The sequence below is a fragment of the Ursus maritimus genome, unplaced genomic scaffold, assembly GCF_017311325.1.
Source record: "Ursus maritimus isolate PB19 unplaced genomic scaffold, ASM1731132v1 scaffold_1, whole genome shotgun sequence".
NCBI lineage: Eukaryota > Metazoa > Chordata > Mammalia > Carnivora > Ursidae > Ursus > Ursus maritimus.
In genome coordinates, this window is record NW_024423343.1 from 57528739 (window position 1) to 57554822 (window position 26084).

Consider the following 26084-nt stretch of genomic DNA (forward strand, 5'->3'; position numbering starts at 1 on the left):
AAAGACAAACTTGAGGCTCAGCTTATTTAAGAACATGTAATCAAATAAAAATAAGGGAAAACTGAAACACTCGTTCCTGCTGAAATGGCTTGCCTACTAAGCATGCAAGAAAAGAGAAACTGACTTCCTAGCATAAGCTTATAGAACAGTTTGTCCTTGGGTGTCTGAGTAGGAGAGAAAACCACTCTCCTCCACATCTTTTTGCCTGAAACTTTAAAGCTTAGTTCAATGTTCATATATGTGAGTATATTTCAGAATTCTTTATATAATATTCTATGTTTAATAAAATTAATGTTTCTCCCTCCTATACATATAGTTAAATAAAAGAGGCAAGATAGAAAAAAGTACGTAGTGAGTAATATGTGCCATTTATCTGATATGGCAAGAGGAGGCTACAAATATTTACACATACTTGCTTATATTTTTGAAAATCAAAATCATAAAATTTTATAAATGTTTACCTATAGAGGGAGAGAGGATCAGGGTGAAAGGATAGAAATATCATCTAGTTTTTCTAAAAACATCTTATTTTGTAAGCTTGACTCTGAAAATATGTAACTGTTTTACATCATTATAAAACTAAATTAAATCTTAAATTTTTAAAAAGCAGTCTTTAAAATCAAAAGCAAAATAAAACAAATGGACCTAACAATGTATTAAGTTTGTAGCTTAACCACATAAAGAGGAAGTGTTCAAAATGATTTTTAAAACATTTTTAAAACAGTAATTTGTACCAAAGGACTTACACTGAGGACCAAACCAAAAAATATTAAACTGTTCTCAGTAAATGATTTATATTTTAGTAATAATATTGGTATTATTCTGAAACCATATAGATGTATATACATAGTGATATTACTAATATATTACTAATAAATACATAAATACTAAAGTATATAATTGCTTATATATAAGCACATTTATATAATAGTGTATATATGTGTATGTATAATATACAGATAAATAGTAGATACACATGAAAGAAATGTGTTTTGAAAACAAAACACTTTGGAGAAATGATTGATTCTATATTTGGGGCAAAAATATGTAAGGTAAGCCTGGAACATTTTGTCTTACCAGAAAACAAAAGAAACTACCAAAAAAGCACTGGGGTCATATCAGAAGGATTGAGAAGTCTACCTGAAGAGGCTCCCACCGGGCCAAAATTGGGCATCAATAAGAACAGTAACACAATGGATTGAAACACACCAAATATTTGAAAAATTCAGGAGGTCATATGATACTTAAAAATGAACAAACAAACAACAACAAAACCCCCCCAAAACCTTCATAGGCACCATTGAAGGATACCAGAAACCTAATTTTTTATTCTAAAAACTGGCTAAAAAAAAAAAAAAAATCAAGTCCTTAATATGCTTTTTCTGTACAAACTCTACCTCGGATAATTAAATCATCCATGAGGGAACATTTCCAGTGGATAAATGAAGAAGGAAAGAGAGAATTTACAGGAAATGTTCATCAGTGGCTATTAACAATACAAAAAGGGGGAAAACAGGATAGTAAGAGTCTTCTAATGTTAGTACATAACATTAGCTATAAAGTATGGTTGCATCAGAATCAGATCAAGTTTCTGGATCTAACAAAGAAGACAGAGGAACACGTTAAATGAGACCATGGGGTCAATTAGTAAAATGTGGAAAATTCCATAGGAAAATTAACTTTTTTTAAACAAACTGTAAAGAGGATAAAGGGAGAGGAAACCTATAAATTAAAAGAGACTTTAAATAGATAAATAAGAGTTAAGACTCCTGAATTCAAATTAAAACAACTATATAAAAAGGGCGAGGACCGTAGGATAGTGAAAATTTGAACTATCCATATTTGACATGTATTTATTTTTATTTTATAAGCCCAGTGTGGGGTTTGAACTCACAACCCTGAGATCGAGACCTGAGCTGAGATCAAGAGTCAGAAGCTTAACTGACTGAGCCACCCAAGCACTCCTCCATTTTTGATATTTAGAAACTCTGGTTAATTTTATACAGGTTTAACAATGATATTTTGATTATATATTTTTTAAAAAGAATCATTATCTTTTAGAAATACTGAAGTCTGTATGAATTACATATAATGTCTGGTATTTTATTTTTTCTTTTTAAGTTTTATTTTTATTTAAGTAATCTCTACACCCAATGTGGGGCTCAAACTCATGATGCTGAGATCAAGTGCTGCATGCTCTTCTGGCGGGGGCAGGGGTGCGGGGGACCTGGATGGCTCAATTGGCTGAGAGTTGGACTCCTGATTTCGGCTCAGGTTATGATCTCAGAGTCCTGGGATTAAACCCCATGTTGGGCTCCAAGCTCAGTGGGGAGTCTCCTTGAGATTCTCTCCCTCTACCTCTGCCCCGCTCACCTTTCATGCATGTGCGCTCTCTCTAAAATAAATAAATCTAAAAAAAAAAAGAAGAAGAAAAGAATTCAGTGGGTTAGGAGGAGTAAAGAAATACAGTTGAAACAGGGTGGACCATAGTTCATCACTGCTGAAGTTAGTGATGGGCACATGGAGTGGACCTCTCTCTTTTCTATTTAAAAAAAAGTTCCATGCACTCAATTTTTGCCACCAAAAGTTTTCCCCCAACACATGGTAACATTTAAGAGCTACTGTATCTAAAATTATTTATTTAGGGGTGTCGATTTGGTTCCGTTGATAGAGCAGGCGACTCTTGATCTCCAGGTTGTGAGTTCGAGCCCTTATGTTCCGTGTAGATTACTTAAAAATAAAATTATTTCTTTGTAGCTCAATTAGTAGCTTATTTGTAGCTCAATAATACAAATACTTCACTCACTAGAATAGAGGTATTCTTTCAAAGTTAGTATGATGAAGTAAATTATATTCTCCCATAGAAAATACATTAGAAATACATAAATTTAAATGAATTGACCATGGCAGCTTCATAGCAAGCTAAGCTTTGTATCATAAAAAAGGTTATGCTTTCAATGCTGGGATCTACTCATTATTTCTCCTCCACCGTAACTTTACTTCTCCTGCCTGGGACACTCAACTCATCCTTTGATAAATATTTTAAAAACATTTATTGAGTACCTGCTACATGTTAAGGGGATTTGGATCAAAGATGGTCTTGCTCTCAAGAGCTTCATGGTCTTACAACAGGAGAAACTAAAACACATAAGTATAGGTGGCAGGTATTACATGTTATGACCAAGGTATGCAGACAGGTCTATCAGAAGTCCTTAGAAGTGTTAGATCTAGTACCTCCTTTCTTAGGCTAGGGGAAGGAGCATGGGCTCTTGAGTCTTCAGAAGTTACTTAACCTTGCTGAGTCTCCTCATCTCTAAAACACCTGCTATGAAAAGCTAACAAACATACCATATTGAGCACTGTGCCTTGCACCTAGGAAGTGCTCAACCAACTCTGGTTTTCTTCCTCTGGCAAATATTTATAAGGTTGCATTGAGCACTGCTGCAATCACACATGACTAGCAGGTACTTTCATGTGAACACTTCCAATAAACTTCCTTAAATTCAAGGCACAGGATTACATAAAACATTTGTTTCTTATTTGGCCAGCTATGCACTTCTGCAATCCTACATGTTGAGTTCACCTATAGTGAACCATGCCTCTTACTTTGATGTCTAATCAAGTAGCTCACCTCCTCCCATTCGTGGGCTGCACCCAAGTTTACCAGCTGAGGTCTACAGAATAGCCCCCCCCTCTCCAAAATTCCTAATCTACTGCCTTCCTTAATCTCTGTAATTAAGGGCTACTTTACTTTCTAGAACTCTATTTTAACTCAAGCTTTAGCCATAACAATACTAACTATAGCGTCACTCACCATAGCAAAAGATTATTAATAATTCAGACACCCCGAGATTGGAAGCTATTTAAGTAAAATATGTACCATCCATATAAACAAATACTGGGTAGCCATTTAAAATGTTTTGACATCCTTAATGCTAAAAAAGTTGTACATGTAGTATAAATACTACCCTATAAAACAAAATGCAAGGGATATGAAAAAACCAAAATGTTAGTGGCTTTTAGCCTTAAATGGTGTCTCTTTTGTTTCTTGCTCTTTCAAACAAGTCATCACCTGGATATTATAATGGATGGAGGCTTCCATCCATTAGCATGTGCCGTTTCTCTGCAACCAAGAGTCCATTTCTTACACCATCCCTAAGCAGATTCTCCAGCTTCCTGCTGCCACTCCAAGCTTTAGTGCATCTTCCATTGTCTCAGCAACACCTTCTTTGGAAGTTCTTCTCCCCTCTTATCTCCGGCCTCCCTGAACGTTGTAATTACATAAAAGGTGGCTTCTACCCACAGAACCTTAATGCCCTGCAGTTAAGAGCCTCAGGGGTTGCCAACATCCCTGCTGGATGATCCAATACCCAGGTTTCCCACTATCCCTGACCACAGAAGCTCTCAGCCCCCTCCCAGACCTCCTGTCCCCGTGTTCAACAGATTCTGCAAAAGCCACCTCAGCACCCAGTACGCTCTTGTTCTCACTGACAGAACCCGATTAACACCTCCTTCTGCTTTTTTCTAAGGCAGGTAAGCTCAGCTTGGTTTAAAAAAAAAAAGACGAAGGCCTCCTCCCTGGACAACCCTCTAGCTCTGACATTTTACCTATGTGGCATTGGGCATTTTTCTCAACTTCTCTGGATATACCTCCTCAACCTTAAGACACTACTCCACAAATGTGTGGTTAACATTAAGATAAAATAACATTCGCTCACCTTTTATTCCCCTTAGGACTTGCTGTCACTTTCCTCTCAGAACCTAATACTCTGCAGCCACGCTTCAAAGCACTGAACTCTTACTCCATTTCCCTGGTGTGCAAATAACCTTGAGCCATCAGGAGCTCCCTCTCACTTCTTCTGAAAGCAAAATAAAACACAAATATGCCCCTCGTGCAGCACCCCCTACTGCCTTTGCCCTCCTCGTTATTAAACTACTGAAGGCTATTACAGTCTCTATTCCGTCGGCGAAGAGGAAGGTGGGCAGCCTCTCTACCTGGGGAACCCAGGCTGAAGAGACAAACGCAAAGACTATTCCTGGAACATAAATGCTGTAAACTACTCTTCACACCTAATTGTCGAAACTTGAGTTCTCTCTGGGGCGCCTGGGTGACTTGGTTAGGCGCCTACCTTCGGGTCAGGTGGCGATCGCGGAGTGCCGGGTTAGAGTCCTCCACCGGGCTCCTTCCTCAGTGGTGAGCCTGCTTTTCCCTCTGCCGCTCCCCCTGCTTGTGCTTTCTGTCGCTCTTTGTCAAATAAATAAATAAAATCTTTAAAAAAAACAAAAAACTTAGCAAAACCTTGAGTTCTCTCACTTCTTCCGAAGAGCCAACAAGATGGCGGAGGTGCAGCAGAAGCAGCGCCGGGCCGCCTCAACATCTCCTACTGTCGCGGGGGCCTTGACTGGCTTCTGGACTTGTATCTCAAGCAGCTCATTCACCTGCTCAAGGACCCGGCTTTGAACTAGTCCCTCGAGCAGCTCATGCACGCCCTCAGGGGCGCTGTGGCTGGGTGGCCCCCGGGGGGGGGGGCACGCGAAGCTGAGGCGCCTGCGCGAGGCAAGAGGCACCGCCCACGTAGCGGCGCCAGGAGGCTAGGGTGCTCCTGTCTGGCCGGGATGGCGTGCAGCTGGGTGGTGTCTACAACCGCAATACCTCCAACCAGGTGGCTATCAAGCCGGAGGTGATTGGCCACCACCTGGGGGAGTTCTCCATTACCTGCAAGCCAGTGAAGCTCGCCTGGCCTGGCATCGGGACCACCCACCCTTTCCACTTCATCCCTCTGTAAGTGACCCGGTCGGCCAATAAAGGCACAGACTTCTCTTAAAACCTTAGTTCTCTCAACTGTAAGGATGGTGTGTGGGAGAAAGTTTGGGGCTTCCAGGCAAGGCTGAGACTGCGCAACTGATGAGTTTCTTTTTTTAAGATGGGAGCCATTATAAAACCCATGGGCGCATCAGTGCTATAAAACACCTGATACTGAGAGCATGTCTTTTCCTCTCTTCATTCCTACTCAGAACTTGTAGTTCCTCCACTAGACTGTCAATCCTTTAAGGGTGTCACTAGTTTTGGATGGAAAACCACATTAATTCCACTTCATATTAAAACATGGTAACACCAACAATGTTCCCTAGTGCCAATATTACAAACTCCCAAAAATTTAACCTTCCCAATTACCTCCCTAAAAAAGGGTCAGATTAGAATTTGGATTAAGATTCCCAAGTTTGTTAGAAGAAATACCCATTTCTTTCGCATCTATCTAGAATACCAGTTGTGTAACTTTTCAAATGGCTTGTTTTCCCCGAGTATGTGGGAGTGAACATGATTTCTGAATTAAGTCTAGAGCTAAGCCAGCAAACCTACAGTTAAATGCCAGATTGTAAAAACATTTTAAGCTTTGTGGACCATAGTGCCACATGCTTTTACAACCTTCTAAAAACATAGTACTTAGTGCAAGTGCCATATTTACATAGGCTACGGTACCATCTGGCCCACAGGCTGAAGTTGGCCAACCATGGTTATGAGAACTTTTAGACCATGCCATCTTTTCTGTCCTGGAACAGGCCTCAAGGTACAGCACGCCTTAAATATTCAAATGGCTGATAAAATCAAGCTAGGTATTGTGAAATCACCGTTAGTTCTTGGGTTGGCAAATGGTGAAGGAAAACAATATTGTAAAACTTCATGAGCTTGTATTATTTTCTATCTTGGGATGTAGCTGTCTCAGCTGATTTTTCTCATCACAGCTACTGGCTGGTTTTATCACCAAGCTAGGTCCTGTTCAAAAGAGCTGGCCCTTGACCTTCAGAAACTTAAGTCAAAAGGTAGAAACAATCTTTTGTTTAAGTATGAGGGAAAAAATTAGGATTCAGTTCAGTAAGAATGAGTATTAAAGAATTAAAAAAAATAAGACAAGCTAAAGTAAAATGTTTTATTATTAAAATAAAAAACTTTGTATAAAAGCATTACAGATCAAAAGCTCTATTTACATTTATTGATTCAATATCCAATTAGGCATCAAACACTGAACAGGCCCAGCAAAAGGCTGCACATGCAAAGAAAATGGACACACAAAACACTTAAGATTCCATCTCTACAAAACGATTTGATTAATGCAAAAGGAGAGGGGGATGGGGCACAACACATGAAATCTGCCCAGAAACTAAAAGGGCAGAGATGGCAAGTTAACAAACCGTTCAAAGTCACCCAATTCTAAAAAGGCACTTCTCATTGTTATAAAAGTGCTTAAAACCTGAACAAGAACCCTGTGCCTAGTTTTAACTTCAAGAAAGCAAACACCGCAAAGACTAGTAGTAGAGTAGTATTACTATTAATTTTCCATCCGAAATGATTGGGAATTAATTTGAAACACCTTACATACAAACCAAAATAAACTTGGCTAACTATAATTATACTGAAGTGTTACAGCATGAATTCAAGTCAGCCTATTCCTGAAGCCTCACCATCTTAACTCCCTGGGGTGTCTTTTCTACAATGGCTTTGAATATAGCACTGCCCTTGGACCTGTGGGCAGTGACTGAGAGAGCCAGATGCATCACTTAACCTTGTAGTGGAAGAAAGCAGCAGCAACTAAGTCTCAACCAGGACAACTTGTAAAATAAGCACAGTCATGGAATATTCTCATGAGGGGCACCCAAAGTAATATACTCCTCTTTCCAACAATTACCCAATTTTTCCACATGGTTTTAAGACTTGTGTGCCTTGATTCTGTTAAAAAACATGAACCAGTATGAACGCTAAATCTTAAATTATTATACTCCTTTCTTGTGAACAAGTTAGAGGGCTGTTCTCTGGAATTCAATAGATGTAGTTAACATTACTACTGTGTTTCTAAGTGCTTGGTTTTATGGGTGGATTCCAGGGTTATTTCAACTCCAATTAAATCAAACATGCTTTCCTAAAATTGCCATTTAAAGAGTTCAGAAACAAAATGGTGGGAGAGAACCACTGGAAATAGAGGGGGCTCGTATGGGGTGTGGGGGTGGGGAAAGCAAAGGACAAACTGCAGGAGGGCGAAGTATAGCTAGCGATATACCTCTGTGATGCTCAGAAACACGTGTCTAAATAACTTGATTTGCCTTTCCTATAAAACTGATCAAAATTCTTAACTCGGGTTTCAATCATGTGACAAAACCAAAAACTTTAGGAAGACTTGCGCAGTGGAAGACGAACAGTAGATCTTCCAAATGCTATGCTTGCATTTCGAATTCCTGTTTCAGACTGAAAGAGAGAAGGGAACAGGTCAAGATATGGTTTTCAACCTAAGAATTTTCTTTGGAAAGCCTAATCCAGTTTTCAAAATGTTTTCATTGAGTTAAAGTGTATACATTTAAGTGCACACATCTGAGGCATACAACTGGAATTTTTATGCACTCACACACATGTCACCACCACCCACATAAGGATAGAAAATATTTCCAACAATCGAAAAGGCTCCTGAAGTGCCCCTTTCCAGTCAAACCTGCAGTCCTCACCACCAGGAGACAACCGCTCTTTTCACTTCTGTCATCTTTTTATTAAGACACATACATGAATGTAAGATTTGGGTGTGGAAGAGAGAAAAATCAGCCATTTACCTTTTCAAGTAAGCATGCACGTTCCCAAAGCCATGGTATTTGGCTAAATACACAAGGACCCCAGTCGCACACCGCCCATCTCGCTGCCGGCAGAAACTGCAGTTGCAGATCCTGCGGCAAGGCGGGCAATGCCAGTTCTGAAGGAGAATTGTGAAAAGGCAGATTTGAAATCAAATCGTACTCTCCTCCCCTTACTTATCTATTCCTGCTTAACCTCTAAGGTAAGTATCATCAATTGCATTTTTATCTTTTTTTTTTTCTTCAAGTAAGAGTAAAAGCTCAATATGATTAACTTCCACTAGCCCTCCTGCTGTTTTCTTACAAAATGCAGCAGAGGTTACACAGCAACTAGCAGGGGTAGTAGAGTCAACTTCCCCTGAATGGCCTGGTCCCAACCAAGCACTCGGGGGGGGGGGGGGGGCTGGGGCTCATACTTACCTAGCACCAATACTATGAATTTATCAGCCTCCCCTGAAATGCACTCCCCACAATGATAAGGACTTGATTCGTTTACTGTTACCCTTTCTGGTCCTTTCAACTCATGGCTGACCTTCAAGCCCACAAGACCACCCTTCAAGGCTACCTACTGGATCCAGCAGAGCATCCTTGACTTCTTCACCGTAACGGTTTCGAAGGCAGGGACCACAGAACTGGCCTCGAACACCCCAGCACTCTGGGTTTCTGCAGTTTGTTTTGGTATCAATAGTTTTCTGGCGGCATTGATGGCAAGTAGATCCCTACAAATACGCAAAGAAGAAGGAAAAACAGTACAAAACACCGCTTTTTGTATAGAAAAGTAGCATAAAGAACGTCCTTTGTAGATAGTATCTCACAATTTGTCTTTCAATCCTATGTCAAATCTACATACACATGTATATGCCAAGGGCATGAAAAATAAATCAAGCATGGTGATTTCATTCAATTGGCAGATGCAACAGCTAATATTATGAAAAGTAGTTTTCTGCAAGAAACATCTTATGCAAAAAAAGTACCCAAATCTTTATTTTTAGCACACCCCTATATCCCAGCACCTGTGTATGTAAACATACGCACAGTAAATATATGCTGAATCAATTTCTAAATTAAAAGAGATCAAATGCTACGAAAGGCTTACTAAGCAAATACTACTACTGCAGACTCAAAGAGATGTGTATCCCAAGGATGCTAAAAAACTCTCCTTATATGAAAAAAATACACAGGTACATATCCCATATCCTAAGACTTTTAACATTAGCAAAACTCTAAGGATAGAAGCTATCCTTTCTCTCACAGATGTTCATGTTCACGGATACAACTTCTAGAGATGTGTACCAATGAACGGTTATAGATCTTCTCTCGAGAGTTGTTGCAAATGTTCTCCAGCTCTTCCTCTGTAATTTCTTCCACAGGGCGAATTATATGCGGAAGGGTCATGGATCCAGTGCGACGACTTCTGGGCATGTCATCTTCCTGCATGACAAAAATCATGGAACGGTGCTCTTACCAGCTCTCCCCAGCTCTGAATTCCAGATACATGATTTGTAATTTCTTCACAAAGAATTCAACCTAGAAATCTTTCTTAGAGCTTATGGAGAAGGGGCAAGTTGTTAAGTTTTCTAAAGATAATGGGACATCATCATGGAAATGACTCCTACATTAAGAAAAGCTGAAGTAAGCTTTGGCCACTTAAATAAAAGGTTTGGGGGGGCGCTCTGGGTGGCTCATTCGGTAGAGCGTGGGACTCTTCATCTTGGGGTTAAGTTTGAGCCCCATGTTGGATGCAGAAATTACTTAAAATCTTAAAAAAAAAAAAAAAAGCAAGCAAGCTTTGACCTTCTCACCTGCTAACAAAACACATCAAATAAGTTTATAGGACATTGACATTAACAATTCCGAATGATATGAGAAGGTTTATTATGGGTCATCTAGTGTTGAGGCCCTGTGGGTCCCTGTATTGGATACTGGGCCTACAGAAGATGACAAACGGAAGAGCAAGCACAAATGTGGAGAACTCACATTCATGTAGTTGTCCATGGTCTTCCTCTTTCTCACCAGCATGTACTTATCCTCCTCTTCCTCCTCCTCCTCTGTGGGTAGAGCACTAGGGGACCCAAGGATCCGGGACCTTGACCTGGTAAGAGGACGAGCTCTTCGTTCAGGGTTTCTCCTGGAAGCAACACCTGGGAATGTACGCCTTCGGGGTGTCTTTGACTGCCAAACAAAACACATGCGATGGAACCCATTTATTCCAGAATGAAGAGAAGTGGCACCTTATCCTTAAGTACGTTTTTGTTTAAGTAAAAGGAGAGCTCCATTTCCTAATCCCTTGTCGTTTCCATAATGCATGGAAAGTGAGCCCCAAAATGTTTGTTGTTGTAATTCTGCTTTTCTAACACAAAGCCATTTCTCTCACACTGAGATGATCCTTTCATTCTTCCACTTAAGAACAGATCTTGTTCTCAAAAAAAAAAAAAAAAAAAAAAATCTTTCTACAACATCTCTTAAGCCCTGAAACACACTATTTCTACATGAGAGGAATGTATCTATGGTTTTCCTTCTGTTCCATTTGCCTCTTCCTTTTCTTCCCAGGAAGAGGTGGGGAAAGAAGTCTTTCCTTTTGTGCCACAGCAGACACACCAAATCCCCTTTAGTCATACCAGCTTAGTTCCTTAGAAGATAATCACATGTATTAGGCCATAATTTGGTTAAGAAATTGTTTTTTCCTTTTTTTCCCTCTCATTCTCGGTTATTAAAAACCTCTGTTATTACTCATCTACCATGTAGAAGGAATATCCTAATGCTGGGGATACAGGAAAAAAAAAAACTCAATCTTTACTCCCTGCCCTTGAGAGGCTTAGTTTAGTTGGGAAGGAGAAAACAGCCAATCAAAAGGGGTTTAAGCACTGCAGAAGCATGGCTTGGAGAGATCACACCTGCCCTAGCAAGCAGAGAAAAGGTCCCAGAAATCTGTTAGAAGGTTTTCTCTACTTCTTTGTCTGTACGACTAAACAAAAATAAGGAAACTGGATTTTAAAATAACAAATCTAGGGGCGTCTCAGTGGCTCAGTCCTATTAAGCGTCTGCCTTCGGTTAGTCCTAACCGTGTGGTCCTGGGATCAAGCCCAGCATTGAGTTCCCCGCGCAACCCAAGTATGCTTCTCCCTCTCCCTCTGCCCCTCCTCCCACCCTTGCGCACGCATGTGCACACTCTCTCAAATAAAATCTTAAAATAAAAAAAATATCTATCTTAGACCTGTCCAAAATACTACAATATAAACAAGGATTTGCACTTACTGTACTGGGGCCTGGTAGGGAACGCCTTCCAGGGAATGAGCCAGGGAAGCTTTCTAATTCTGACATTAGTTTTGCAAGCTAAAAAGGGAGGAAATTCAACACAAACCATTAGTTTAGAATAACTGCTGAAAAAAAGCAACTTCTGGAAATTACAGCAGCACATCTTGAGTTTCTGATTTCATTTATACATTTACCAAGACTTTAATAGATTAAAAAAGAGAAGTTAATTTAGGAAAAGCAGCACATTTTAAAGCACGTACTGTGAAGACTTCACAGGTACACTGAAAATAATTCTTAGGACACAGATAAAAGCAACAAGCAGCTCAGAGAAAGGACGGGAAAGGTCAGTGTTAGCACAAAGTCAGATACCTACCATTGCTTTGTTTTGCTTTATATTTAAAGCTCTTTTCTCCAAAAAATTCATTCCATTTTCATCTTCTGAATCAGAACTGGAATTGGTCACAGAATTCTCAGGGGGCTGGGGGGGCACTGCTCTTTTGTTGGCGGCTCCCCTGGTGTTTTGAGTTGGAAACTTCATGGCCACCCGGAGGGGTCCAGACCGTCGGCACTGGCTGCGGGTCCTATAGCCAGTGTGGTCTGATTGCAGTCTCTAGTTAATCAGGAACAATGGAGTCATTAATGACTTGTTGACTGTCCCACAGGCTGCACCAGTATGACTACAAAATCCCTTTTGTGAACAAAAGACACTGACATCAAATAAATTTTAATTGAACACTTTAATTGTCAATTTAAATTGACAGTGCCGGGCAACAAAATCAGGAATTACAAATAAATACAATAATCAGGGTAATTTAACTCCTGTAGCCTATCTGAGACACATCGTCGTTGTAAGCCACCTTCTCAGCTCTTAGGCAAGTGGTTCACATTTTTTAAATGTGAAAATCCCAGCTCCCTCTTTAATTCAAAAATAGATCTTTATTTTTTAGAATTCCTATAAAAACAAATATGTGTTCTCTCACAAACATGGTTTCGATGTTTGGCATTAAACTTTATTAGAAAGTGCGTTAGTGCTCTAATCTACTTTTTAAAAAATTTGCGGCAAATAGGCGAAAAGGGAAATTCACCATTTTAACCATTTTTAACTGTACAGTTTAGTGGCATGAAGGACATTCACACTGTTGTACAACCATCACCACTATCTGTCTCCAGAATTTTGTCATCTTCCCAAACTGAAACTCTGTACCCATTCAACACTAACTCCCTCCTCCCCCCCAGCCTCTGGCAACCACCATTCCACTTTGTCTCTATGAATTTGACTACCTGAGTTACCTAATTATTGTAAATTTAAAATTAAAGAAAAAATTGGGATTCCAAAAATGCAGTGGGATTCCATCATTAAAAATATATTAAAATTAGCCATCAGGGAAAAGCAAATCAGAATCACAAGATACTGCTTCATTACCCACTAGTGGAGCTGAATCAATAGCAGGTATGGCAAGAATGTAGAGAACCTGGAACCGCATACACTGCTGGTAGGAATGTACAAAGGTGCAGCTGAAGACAGCCTGCCAGTTCGTTAAAAGGCCAGAGTTACTACAGGACTCGTTGGTATATATACTCAAGAGTATTATGTCCACACAAAAACTTGTACGTGAATGTTCATGGCAGTGCTATTCACAATAGCCAAAAGGTGCAAACAACCCGAAAATCCACCAACTGATGAAGAGGATAAATAAAATGTTGTACATTTACAAAATATTATACAGCAATAAAAATATTACGTACTAGCACATGCCACAACATGAAAGAACCTTGAAAATCTTCAAGTGTGAGAAGCCAGTCACAAAAGACAGCATAGTGTACGGTTTCATTGTAAGAAGTGTCCAGAATAGGGGCGCCTGGGTGGCACAGTGGTTAAGCGTCTGCCTTCGGCTCAGGGCGTGATCCCGGCGTTATGGGATCGAGCCCCACATCAGGCTCCTCCGCTATGAGCCTGCTTCTTCCTCTCCCACTCCCCCTGCTTGTGTTCCCTCTCTCGCTGGCTGTCTCTGTCAAATAAATAAATAAAATCTTTAAAAAAAAAAAAAAAAAAAAAAGAAGTGTCCAGAATAGAAAATCTATAATGGTAGCAGACAGACCGGTGGCTGCCCATTGACGATTGAGGGTACTGGGAAAGGATGAGATGTGACTGCTAATGGGGACAGGATTTTTTTGGGGAGCTGATGAAAATATTCTAAATTGATTGTGGTGATGGCTGAAAAAAAAAAAAAACTGAGAAAGGAAAATATATCACCCATTTTTTTTTAAACATCCAAACACTTCTTAAATCTGCATAGCTTCTAGTATTCTTCGTGTACTTTTTAGTGTGCCTGATATCAGATGAGAAAATGACAAACTTTTATGGGTTCTTAAGCCTTTTAATCAACTGGCATCTTATTAATTGAATCAAATAGCATCTACAAAGAATGAAAACACTGCCCAGAAATGACCCAGGCTAGACAATGTTTAGGTCACATGCAGACTTACAGACCAGCCCCTGCAAAAACTTCAATCTGCACTGATTTGGAGGCAGCGTTTCATTACCACAAAGTTAGACAGTGATAAACACTCCTTGGCCAGATGCTCTCACTTAATGTCAGCATCGCTGTGGTCCCTGGGAGTGGCTTCCCATCAGAACCCACTGAGCTGAGAAGCAAGCACCTGACTGTAAATCAACACAGTTTCCTTTGCTGAGACAGTCCTGCTAACCAGTCTGCAGAACTAAACACCATTTTCAGGGAGAGTGGGACCAAGGTGCAGCAGCAGCAGTGGTCTGAGCAGAATGACAGAGGTTAAAGGTAAGGCAGCGTGCACAAGAAAGGCCAGCCAAGGAGCACAAGTGAAAGCAGGAAGGGCCCTAACTGTCATTATGTGCACTTAAACTCCTGCACATGAGTTATCACAGGTTTTTCAAATGAGGTCTAGATCCACTACGGGAACCAACATTTACCAAAGGCCTGCTGCAGGCCAGTACTGGGCTGGGCACTTGAACTTAAATATGAATATAGCTAATCTTGAGGACATGTGGGCTTTTGATCATCAGGCTAGATTTCTGTGGCAACAGAAATCTGGAGGTTGGCCAATTTTATCTGACCAGTTTCCAAAACTTTCAGAGCCTACAAAATGTTCAAGCTTTACAAGTAGGACTACATTAGTAAAAATTGTTACAAGACTTGAAGAAGAAAATAACTCTTAAAATATTAAAAAGGTCAACAAAATCTTCTGGCATAACTAAAATGAAAATTATGAGGAAAAAAATAAATTTAAACAAGTATGTCATGCCTGTAAATGTACTGTACATCTTGACATGGGTTCTCAAACTCACCATTCCATCTTGTATCTCACTCTCTGAGAAACCGCAAAATGATTCATCGTCAGAGTCGGCATGAAAAATACTGGCCAGTTCTTTAGTGACATCTGGCCTTGGTTTCTGTAAAAATCCACAATGGTCTAACACATCTTGCACCTCACTTTCTGAAAAGCCGCAGAAAGATTCATTATCAGAGTCCTCATAAAAAACATTTGCCAGTTCTTCACTGATATCTGACCTGAATTTAGGTTTCTGTAAAATAAATAAATAAATGTGGTTGTGCATTTTTTTCCTTTTTCAAGAACCAATTTTCCATAAACCGTGCAGAGAGCAAATCACATTTACAAGTGCACTACAAGAGAACAGCTTTTGTTACAAAGAAAAATGGTTCAGAGGTTTACAAATGATTTCTGAGTTGTTATGGCAAATCATCAGGCATGTTAGGATAGGCGACATTTCAAAAAGATAGAATAAGTAGCTAATCTACCTCCAACAATTACTACCTAGAACCACAGCAAAAAGTGAAATGAAATTACAATGCATACTGAATTTCCAGCGGCTGTATAGAAATGCAGGCAAAAAGCAAGCAGTTTTAATCACGCACAAAGCATTTGGGGCACTGTGGGCACTGCAGACTCAATTCTGTTTATTCTCAGGCAGCACTTACCGTGTTTGCAAAATTATCAGAAGCAAAGCTGTCACAACTGTCATCAGAGGATGACGACGTTTCCATGGAAATCAACTTCACATATCTAAATTTCTTTACGTTCTTCTTTACTCCGTGATCCTTTTGCTGTAAATGAAAATGGCAATACTATTAAGTGGGACGCTTACTACACTAACTGAAGACATCATTTTTGAGTTTAGTAGTTCAAACAGCACAGAGTAGATATATCTATTTCTTATACCCTACACAGTAAAAGGAGGATTTGTGAATGCTACAAAAATATTTTCAAAACCTGGTAAAATCTTAAAAGGGGATCCCTTTGAAGGAATATTAAGGACATTTATCCGTTCAATCAAACATCTGTAGAACTACCTTACTGCCCACCTCTCTTCCCACCAAGCTGAGCGTGATAGGGATTTCCCAAGGGGTTTAATGCTGACCTCCTAAAACCTGTTAAAAACATTAGATTGCACTTCCAAAAGGAAATTTCAAAAGTAAAAAATGGTAGAGTGATTTCTCTCCCTCAGCCAAAATCAAGCTAATGAGGCCTTTTTTTATGTAAGCTTTGGGCTCTTGTACTGTGATGCTAATTTCCCAAACTACAAAATGTGGGTAGAACCTCTACTTCAAGATGGCGGGCTTTCAAGCAGGCCCTGCTCTAACCAGAGGGTATATTGATTTCAGCCCAAGTCCTTACAAAAACCGAGTCAACAAACATACAAGGAGACAAGGTCAAACAGCACTCCAAACCCAGGTAGAATGCCTGATTCCACCTCTGCATCCTACCAGCCTGGCCTGACATGCAGCTCTTTCTGAAGTCCCCTTGCTACACAATTGTTAAAGTTTTTAGAAGACCTTGTGTAAGCCACAAATCACTTGTAGGTTACTTGTTCATAAACACGGAGCAGCCTGGCTTTGTTCATCAGAAAATGCAATCAGCATCTATCTCAAAATAAAGACAGCAGTTTCTGGCATTTCTTAATATTTAATGAGACTTAAGTGTTTTTAGTTCCTACGTTTTAATTTTCTTAAACATGGCCACACAACAGAAATGACTCCTCACACTGAAAACTCTGAAAGGTAGGGTCTGCTATGGGTCCCACAAAATAAAGCCAAGATGTGAGGTGTCAGGTGGAAAGAACATTCTTGACCTTCCTTGTACACCTAACACTCTGCACTTCATTTCAATCTCTTGCAAATAGAACTCTGTCTTTTGTCCTTTTAGAAAGGCAGAAAAATGGATAATGGGTAGGGCTATCTATTAGAAGGGCTCTCACAAACACCCCATTTTCCAGGTAAGAAAATTCAAGGCCCCAGGGAGGTGAAGAGTGCCTAAGATGACACAGCTGGAAGGAGAACCCAATTCTGCAATCTTCGACAGGAGTGCTCCTGGCATTGCTGCAGCAATTTACTCAACAATGTACCTGCAAGCGGTCAGAGGCCCAAGACAGCCTCAAAGGGGGCAGTCTACTGGAAGCTGACAGGGAAACATACGCTAGGCTTTAACACGTCAGCACATGCCAAGAGTTGTTAGCAGGCAAATGCATGTGTGGAGGAAAAGACGTAGAAAAAGGCAAATGGTCATGGTTGAGATGAACTTTTCTGGCACGCAGGTAATAACAAATACCACCTGCTAGGTGTTTTTTTCGTGCCGGCACTAAGCATGCTTTCACATTACGCTTAATGCCTTGCAACAAAGGTGCTATCATTATTCCCACCTAACAAATGGGGAAGCTGAGGCGTGAGGGGTAAAGTGGATAACTCAAGTCACAGGATGGCGCAAACTTGAACCCAGGTACGTCACATTCCAAGTCCTGTTCCACAAGGCTTTCTCCAACCTAAAAGCTACTGCCAGGTTACACCCAAGAGATGTGTCTCTGAAACCACGCCCCCAACACGCCCTCTCCCACATCCCACCCGCACTAGAACCACAGCCTCCCCACGTGTTACTCTATTTATTTTAAGCAAGTCACACTCTTCCTTTCCACCCAACCCCCATCTTCTAACATCTCCCGGGGCAGACCCTACGTTCCGGTTTCCGTTAGAGTAAAAAGTAACGTTCCATTCAGGGCAACATCCTGCAGCTGCGAGTTAATAAGGTTGGTGGATGGAGAAGTGGGAAACAAGCAAATGGTCGGGGAACAGTTTGGACCACCAAGTCCTTCAAATGCTCTTAATTGCCACCCAGAACTAGAGATGCCTCCCCCCATGTGCGCACCCAAGTCCTAAAGAGACCATTTTGCAAGACCTTTAAACTTCAAACCCACCGATCCTCAGCGGTTAGAAAGCGGATGCTGGTGTGGCAGGCACAAAATCCCGCGGGGAGCGCGTCCAAAGGGTCCCCCAGTGCGCGCAGGTCTTGCTGCAGCTAACCACCTACTCGCCCGCAGCTGCAAGCTGTAAAGGGCTGCACGGCGGCAGGGCAAACCCCCCGGGGAGGAGGGAACGAAAAGCTCCCCTCTACCCAGGCTGAGGCCGGCAGACACAATGGGGGACCCACCCGCTCTAGCCGCTGTCCGGCCCCGAGCGCACGTGCACTTCAGGCGCACGTGGCTTTGGGTTCCCCAGCGCTGCCAACCAACCTGAAAACTGCTCAAATCTCCGACCACCAGCGTGCTGGGTGCGCACGCCCAGCCGGGTCGGCCCCGGGCTCCAAATTACGCGAAATGCATAAAATCTGGGGCTTGCCTAAATGGGCACCGCCCAGGGCGGCCACTAGTTGATGAGCAGCACTCCGTCCGCGGAGTTAGAGGGAGTCGGCCCGCGCCCAGAACCCACCGCACCCGCCCCTCGGGTTCATCAGCCTAGCGCTCACCCGCACGCGGCGAGCGTCCATGCTGGCGGTGGGCGCCCAGGCCAGCGCTCTGAGACGAGAGAGCGAAGCACCGCGCGCCGCGGTCCCAATGAGCCGAAGGAGCTGGAGCTGCAGCGGGCGGGCGGGGCGCGCAGACCCGGGCCCCGAGGGGCGGGGCTCCGGCCGGCTTTCCCGCGTTGGGGCGCAGGTCCTGCAAGCTGTGGTAACCACTTGCCCAAGCGCGAGACCGTCTCGGCACCAGGGAAAAAAGCGGCCCCCAAAATATTGTGATCTCTAAGCCACGTCCTTGAAATGCCCTAATGTCCGCCGTTGAAAAGCGGCGCTTTTAGGGTTCTAGAACCACTCTCTTTACGTTGCTGCACGGTCCTGAGCGAAAGGCGCGAAAGAGGTTCGTATTGCCCCGGGGTTGGCAGGCTGATTTGCATGAATTCCCGGGCTGGGAGAGGAAAAGTCGAGATGCGGGTTAATGGAGAGCAGCTCGAGTGTCTTGCGGGTTTTGGCTCTTACCACTTTCATTGCGGCGTGCGGTTTACGTTATTAAACGTTAAGATCAAAGAATTAAGCACGAATTCACCCCTTTATTAGTCCAGTCACTGTCCCTGAGTGTGATACTTCTTATCTGGCAACCACGTTATTATCTGCAGCAATAAAATGAGTTAAATCTTGATGTTTCTTGCCAGAAAGCACGGGAAGCCGCGTTGTTGTTTTACATAAGACTTGTGGTTTTTAAATTAGGACAAAAAAGGCGCTGCCATTTGTTAAGACTTATCTGCGGGATCATGCAGGCTTTAAAATTTATCTGTTGCGGATAGAAACTGAAGACTATTAATGTGGTTTGACGATCTTTTCTTTCGTCAGAATTTGTAATTACCGAAATTGGAATGACCGTGAGATATTTTTCAATTGCCCTTTTAATCGAACGTGACATTCCGACGCAATAAAGTGTGAAGTTTTAAAAAAATTTTTGTAGAAAGCAGGAAAAAGAGCTTTTAGAAGAAAAAGTAAAATGATTTGGGTTGCTTTAAAAGACCCTAATTATAATCTCACATTTAAGACAAGTGCTTGGAATGAAAACATTCGAATTTTCTCCTTAAAAACTTTTCTCTCGGGAATAATTCCTTTGCAGTAAGAGAGCATGCGTGAACACACAGCGTTCCTGTCTGGATGTATTGAATACAAAAACTTGTGAGCGAGTAATACAAGAGAACGATGGATTGGAAGAATTGGGAAGGTCTTGGTCGGAGTCTTCGAGCCTTTCTAAAACACGCCTGCCCGTGGTCACTCTGTCACAGTGCAAGGGACAAAGAACTCACGGTCTCGAAGGTAGGCGCCAAGAGAGGCGGTTGGTTTGTCTGGCGAAATTACTGGCAGTGGTGGTAATTTCGATGGGGGTGGTGGTGGTGAGTGACTCAATAAGAATTTGTTGAGTAAATAAACAGCTATATAAATGGTGAAAGAACTAAAATTGTCGTTAGTGCTGTGTCCTTGGGAATACGGTTTTTTGCCACTGAAATATGTGAGAATTTGTAATTGTGAAATGTGTTAAGGAAGATTGAGTCATTTGACACTGAAAAGTTCTGATAGGAAAATTCTTAATTCTCTTGGGGCGCTAGAAAATAGTTTACGTATTTAAGACTAAGATGTCTGGTCTATCAGTCCCTTTAGTAAACCGAAAGATGCAAATTAAAGAGATACACTTTCACTCAGACTGGCAAAAATGAAAAAACCTGATAAGACCAGGTGTTAGCAGACATGAGGAAATTTCCTGCAGTATTAGTAGTGTAATTTTTTTTTTTTTTTTTTACTTTAGAAGGCAGTTGAGGGATATTCAGTAAAACCCAGCAAAAACACTTCCAGATATATAGCCTAAAACAAAGTTTTTCACATTGCAGGTTAGAACCCACTGGTGAATTGTGAAATCAACTTAGTGGGTTACAACCAGCACGTTTTCTTCATCTCTCTTTTTGAAATTGGGTAAAAAAATATAAGGGTAGTAAGTGTGAGTATTGTTTTCTGAAATTGTCATTTTTGGGTATGTGTTTTGTATAAACGTGTATTTCATATTTGCCATGGACAGAATTTTCAAGACAGCGTCCTGGAGAATGTGCATGATGAGTCTTGTACTGATGTTCTGTCATTCATTCAAGTTAAGTGTTGACAATGCCTGTTACACCAGGCACTATTCTGAGAACTGGAGACACAAAGGCCAGGGAGTGTACATCCTAGTGGAAGAGTAGAAGTAAACAAGGTAGTTTCAGGTGTGATAACTTCTGAAAAGAAAAAAAAAAAGGCAGGATAAGGAGATAGGAAATGAAAGAGGTATTAATTCAGATAAGAAAAACAGGAAAGGCTTTTCTGCGGCATTATCTGATCAGGAGCATAAGTAAAGCAAGGGAAGAAGTCATAGGAGATAAGGGAAGTGCTGGTTTCAAGAAGAATGAACAGCTAGTTCAAAGGCTCTATAAGGCGGCTAACAGAAGAAGCCAAGTATGCTGGGACTATAGAGCTAAGGAAAGAGAGGGAGAGGGGCCAGATCATGTGGGGTCTTCCTGACCATGGAAAGAGCTTTGGATTTTATCCCAGGTATGATGGGAAGGATTTTGATGGAGAGACCCAATATGACGCCATGGACTGTATGAACTGTAGGTTGAAGCAGAGCAGGATTGAAATCTCCAGCCCCTGGAGGAGAGAATCGTGGCTTGGACTAGGGTCGTTTTAGGGTGAAGAGAATTGCTCAGATTTAAGATATATTATTTTGAAGATAGAGCTGATGAGACTGGAGGGATGGATGGTTCATTTATATTAGCATTGTGTATCATAGTAAAATACTGCAAATAAACTAAATGCCCCTCAGAAGGGAAATGGATGCACAAACAGTGGTATATTCATTGAATGGAATTTGAACAGTAGTTCAAATGAATGGTATGGCTTACTTGCGTCAATGTAGATACATCTTGATGTTGAACTGCAAACATTTCTGCAAGCTGTACCCGTTACGCAAATTTTAGAAACCTAAAACAAAACCCAACGAAAGAAACCTAAAACCTACTTCAGTTGTGAAGTATAAAAACATACACAAACAAAACAGGATACAGTAAACTCTGAGGAGGGAAAGATGGGAAGGAAGAGAGGAGGTGGGGCCTTCCACTCTATCATTAATGCTTTCTTTAAAAAATAGTGTGAAGCAAATATGGCAAAGTGTTAAATGTGAGTGGTGGGCATGTGAGTGTCTTTTATATTTTTACTTTCCATGGGGTTTTCTTTTTTCTTTTGGATCCGAAACATAAATTTTTTTTTAAAGTTTGAAACACTTGTCCTGTCGATCAAGATCTATGTTTGTAGTGTTAAATATGCAGTCCTTTACACGGTCCTATAAATGGTAATGTAAGTTAATCTTGCAATTTTAGGTACCTCATAAAGGTCTTAAGTCACAGTGTTAATCATATACTGGTAAAGATGTTCATTTTAAATGAAAGACACAAAAAGAGTAAGAGTGGAAATTCAGTGTGCAGAGAATGATGTGGGCCCAGGCCATGGCAACAGGTAACAGGGAATGACATCTCATAAGCACATACCTGACATCTACAGACAGTATCTGGTATGAGGGCTGTAAATATAACAGGTACTCAGACAATACTCATTACCAACTAAAATGATTATAGATGGAATTTTAAACCTAAAACATTCTAAAATACTGTCTCCTATTGAAGAGCTTTAACTTTAAGGATTGGTATGTGTCGTCCTGTAGCTTTTATTCACCTTGCACAAAGAATTCCATTTCCTATTATTGGGTTTGAAACTTGACCCCAAGGTTCTGAGCACTCAGCACTTAAATAATGAGATAAGCTGAAGTCAAACTTGACCTCAAGATGATTGATTTTTAACAACTAATAAGATGTATCATTTTTAGATGCGTAGATGTACTGTTCTCCGTCCCATATACCCTTCTCTCAGGAAATGTAATGTGAACCCAAGTGGCTCAGTAAATGAGAGACCTTCCATAGACCATGCATACCCAGAGACAAAGGGCTGTGAGGGATTTCACTGTGTTTGTGGATACAGACAGGATGCAGTCTGTCAGGTCACAAATCTGTATTCTAAATAACCCCCTAATTATAGATTTAGCTCCGCAGTGTCTGCTTTCAGGGTGTACAAAGGCAAGAAACCTAAAAGGCCTAAAGTTACCCTTCCGTTGCCAGAAGCTACTCTGTGGGAGGGCCCAGCCCATTACCACCCTGGTTCAGTTTAGTCCACAAATCCTACCTCTCCAAACTGTTGGTATGTTTGCTTTTGATGATATGTCTGCACTATTAAGCGGGTCAGTTTGCAAGCATCAGATTCCTGGTTAGAGGAAGGACTACAGAAACATGAATGCAAATCTGGTCATTTTCAGCAAGAGGAAATATTTGTTTTTTCATGGATACGCATTGTTCATTGTGAAATATTTGTATAAAGCTTTAAAGCATCATTAAACACTGGATGAGATAAAGTCCTGTTTTAATTACTGAATCAGTCAGTTCCAACATGGAAGCCAAACTAGAACTATAACCTGTCTACATTTTACCAAACACAACTCTCCTCTAACTTGTTCTCCTTCTATAACTTTAAATTTGCCCCTGGTAAAGTGTTCTTACAGGGGTACAAATATTTATTGGAGGTAGTGAATTCTTTTCCCTTGGATATAGAACCAGAAGTAGAATTACTGGGTCATATGGTATTTCTATTTTTAGTTTTTTGAGGAACCTCCATACTGTTTTCCATAATGGCTACACCAATTTGTATTCTACCACAGTGTGCAAGACTTTCCTTTTTTTCCACATCCTCACCAACAGTTGTTATTTCTTATCTTTTTGATGTAATAACTTTAGACAACACAATGAGGGGAGGGAAGCAGTCCAGAAAAATATATAGCAGAATGTTGGCAGAGATTTGTTCTGGGATAGGGGAGCTAATGGTGATTTTTTTTCTTTTACCTCTTTTCCCTTTTTTCTTCTTTCCAAATTATCTGGAATGAGCTCAAATGATTTTCAAAACCACAGGAGAAAAAAACCAGAGTGGCTCCCTGTCCTCAAAATAACAGAAACAAACCATGCAAAGGAAGAGAGGCTGAGGCAGTTAGGGTGATTTGGAAGGGGTGAAAGATGGGGGAAGTGTGAAGGGAAAATGGAGTCCGGGAAAGGGAGGGTCTGTTGTTGGGACAGCCAACTATGAAGTGCTTCTCAGTTATTCTGGGGGCCCTTACCGGCACCTGTTTGGCCTTCCGGGTTTGGTAGCAAAGTCCTGCTGAGCAGGTTGTGGCCCATAGGCACCTAGTAAGATTTTTGGTTTTACTCAAGAACTTTTTGTTTTTAATTTGATCATTTCCCCTTCTGGAAACAACCAGGGTGCAAAAAAAATTCTCTGATTTTTAGTTGTGAGCCGTCTCTGTTCATTGCATGGGCAGCTTCTTCTAAACTATTATAGTTGTGAATTTTCCAGATCATAGAATTCTTCAGATCTCTTCCTTTTAAGCAGCTCTTTGGAAAGAGAATTGTTGCAGAGAGAGGAAGTTTAACTATTAGCTAAAAGGAGACTTAGGGATTGTCTATAGATTGGCTATTTTCTGGAGTGAACCAAATTCAAGATGGTGAGGGACCCAGGGAAAAGTCTAATCTGCACATTGACCTATAGAATTCAAAACCAGTCTACCAGCATTAAACGTAGATACCACATGATCCATCAGTTCCACTGGTCAACTGGCAGAATTTCAGCTTTTTCTCTCTCTTTTGGAGTCACCAAAGGTAACCTTGTGAATGGTATGGCTCATCTCAATCGTTTTTTCAAAGCAGCTTTCTTCAGGCTTCAAATATAAAGCATACAAACTGCTACAGACTAATACTTTCCCTACTTACTCTGGAATCATGTATCCTAACCCACAGAATTCATTAAGGAACACTGACAGAAAGCTGAAAGCTTATTTTTCTACTTAACCTTTCCTTAGGCTTATCAGAAAAACAGCTGGTATCATACCCAGGACACCTGTAGGGGGCTGAATTATGGCCCCTCAAAATACATATCCTTGTTCTAATACCCAAGCTCTGTAAATGTTGATTTAGAAAAAGGTTCTTTGCAGATGTAGTTAAGGACCTTGAAAGGAGACCATCCTGGGTTACCCACGTAGACCCTAAACCCAGTGACAAGTGTCTTTATAAGAGACAAGAGAAGTCACATTGAGAGGGTCATTTGAAGATGGAGGCAGAGATTGGAATGAGCAGCCACAAGCCGAGGTACAAGCTAGAAGAAGCTAGAAGAAGCCAGTAACAGAATCTCTCCTTGAGCTTCTAGAGGAAGCACAGTCCTACCCACACCTTATTTCAGACTTCTGGTCTCCAGAACTGTGAGAGAATACATTTTTATTGTCTTAAGCCACCAACTTTGTGGTAATGTTTAGGGCAACCACAGGAAATTAATACAACCCCATTGGCTTCCAGTCTCTAATCTGAAGAAGAGGAGTCCAACCAGAACTAGCTTGACCAGGCTTTCATGCTAGAGATGGGATTGCCATTGCAACTCTGGTGACAAACTAGATTAGATCTTTCAAACTCTTACTCTGAAAGACAACTAAAATTACCAGGCTTACCTAATTTCCAGCTAGTGTTCATGACTTATGGAGCCAGTGCAATGGACAGAATGTTTGTATGCCCACCTTCTGCTCCACCCACCCCATTCATATGTGGACATCTAATCTCAAATGAGCTGGTATTTGGAGGTGGGGCCTTTGGAGGTAATCAGGTCATGAGGGTGGAGCCCGTATGAGTGGGATTAGTGCCCTTACAGAAAGAGATCTGAGAAGTTTCTTGCTTCTTCTCTCCCTGCTCTCTACTTTGTGAGGATCCAAGGAAGACCTCCGTCTGCAAACTAGGAAAAGGGCCCTCACCAGATACTGGATCTGCTGGCACCTTGATCATGCACTTCCCAACCTACAGGACTGTGAGAAATGAATGTCTGTTGTTTAAGCCATGCATCCTGTGGTATATTACAGTAGCCTGAACAGCCAGTTTTTACAGTTTCTCATTTTTCCAAGTTTGAGATAGTTGTCCTTAATACTGTCCTAATCAACCCAGCTTTCCTGCTGTCCATTTGTTCTCTTCTCCTTCATGACACTGACTTTACAGCAAGCTTTGGTCTGCCTTGGATACAGAGCATCATTTTGCCTTCAGTCTTACCTTTGGCCAGCATTATCTCCTGGTATTAGCAAGAGATTAACTAACCAAGAGAAAGAAAAGGATTGGCTTAGGTTCATCGTGTGTGCGCGCGCGTGTGTGTGTGTGTGTGTGTGTGTGTGTGTGTGTGTTAATGGGGCCACTAAGGTACTATGGATCACTGGCCCTATGTCAAGTGTCCAATCTGTGTTATCTGGGAGCAGGAGAGAATTATCACGTGGA

General features: G+C 41.2%; 1 protein-coding gene across 2 annotated transcripts; it reads right to left on the reverse strand.

Annotated features, from left to right (window-relative positions):
- Window positions 1-6915: 6915 nt before the first annotated feature.
- On the reverse strand, window positions 6916-18784 carry CDCA7 (cell division cycle associated 7). 2 transcript variants are annotated; one of them, XM_040643830.1, is made up of 10 exons: window positions 18661-18784; window positions 15846-15971; window positions 15194-15430; window positions 12242-12478; window positions 11869-11946; window positions 10591-10785; window positions 9907-10044; window positions 9183-9332; window positions 8596-8732; window positions 6916-8239 (listed from the first exon to the last, which is right to left on the reverse strand). In XM_040643830.1, the coding sequence occupies exons 1-10, from the start codon at window positions 18679-18681 to the stop codon at window positions 8209-8211; spliced, it is 1350 nt and encodes a 449-aa protein (XP_040499764.1). In that variant the 5' UTR covers window positions 18682-18784; the 3' UTR covers window positions 6916-8208. The 2 variants fall into 2 exon arrangements, with proteins under 2 accessions (XP_040499764.1, XP_040499756.1); XM_040643822.1 differs by lacking the exon at window positions 15194-15430.
- Window positions 18785-26084: the final 7300 nt, after the last annotated feature.

Coding starts and splice junctions, on each gene's coding strand:
- CDCA7 (XM_040643830.1), bottom strand. CDS start 18,681: ATGGACGCTCGCCGCGTGCGG. Junction 10,045..10,590: donor CCATGGACAACTACATGAAT/GTGAGTTCTCCA, acceptor TTTGTCATGCAG/GAAGATGACATGCCCAGAAG. Junction 8,733..9,182: donor AGGATGCTCTGCTGGATCCA/GTAGGTAGCCTT, acceptor ATTCTCCTTCAG/AACTGGCATTGCCCGCCTTG.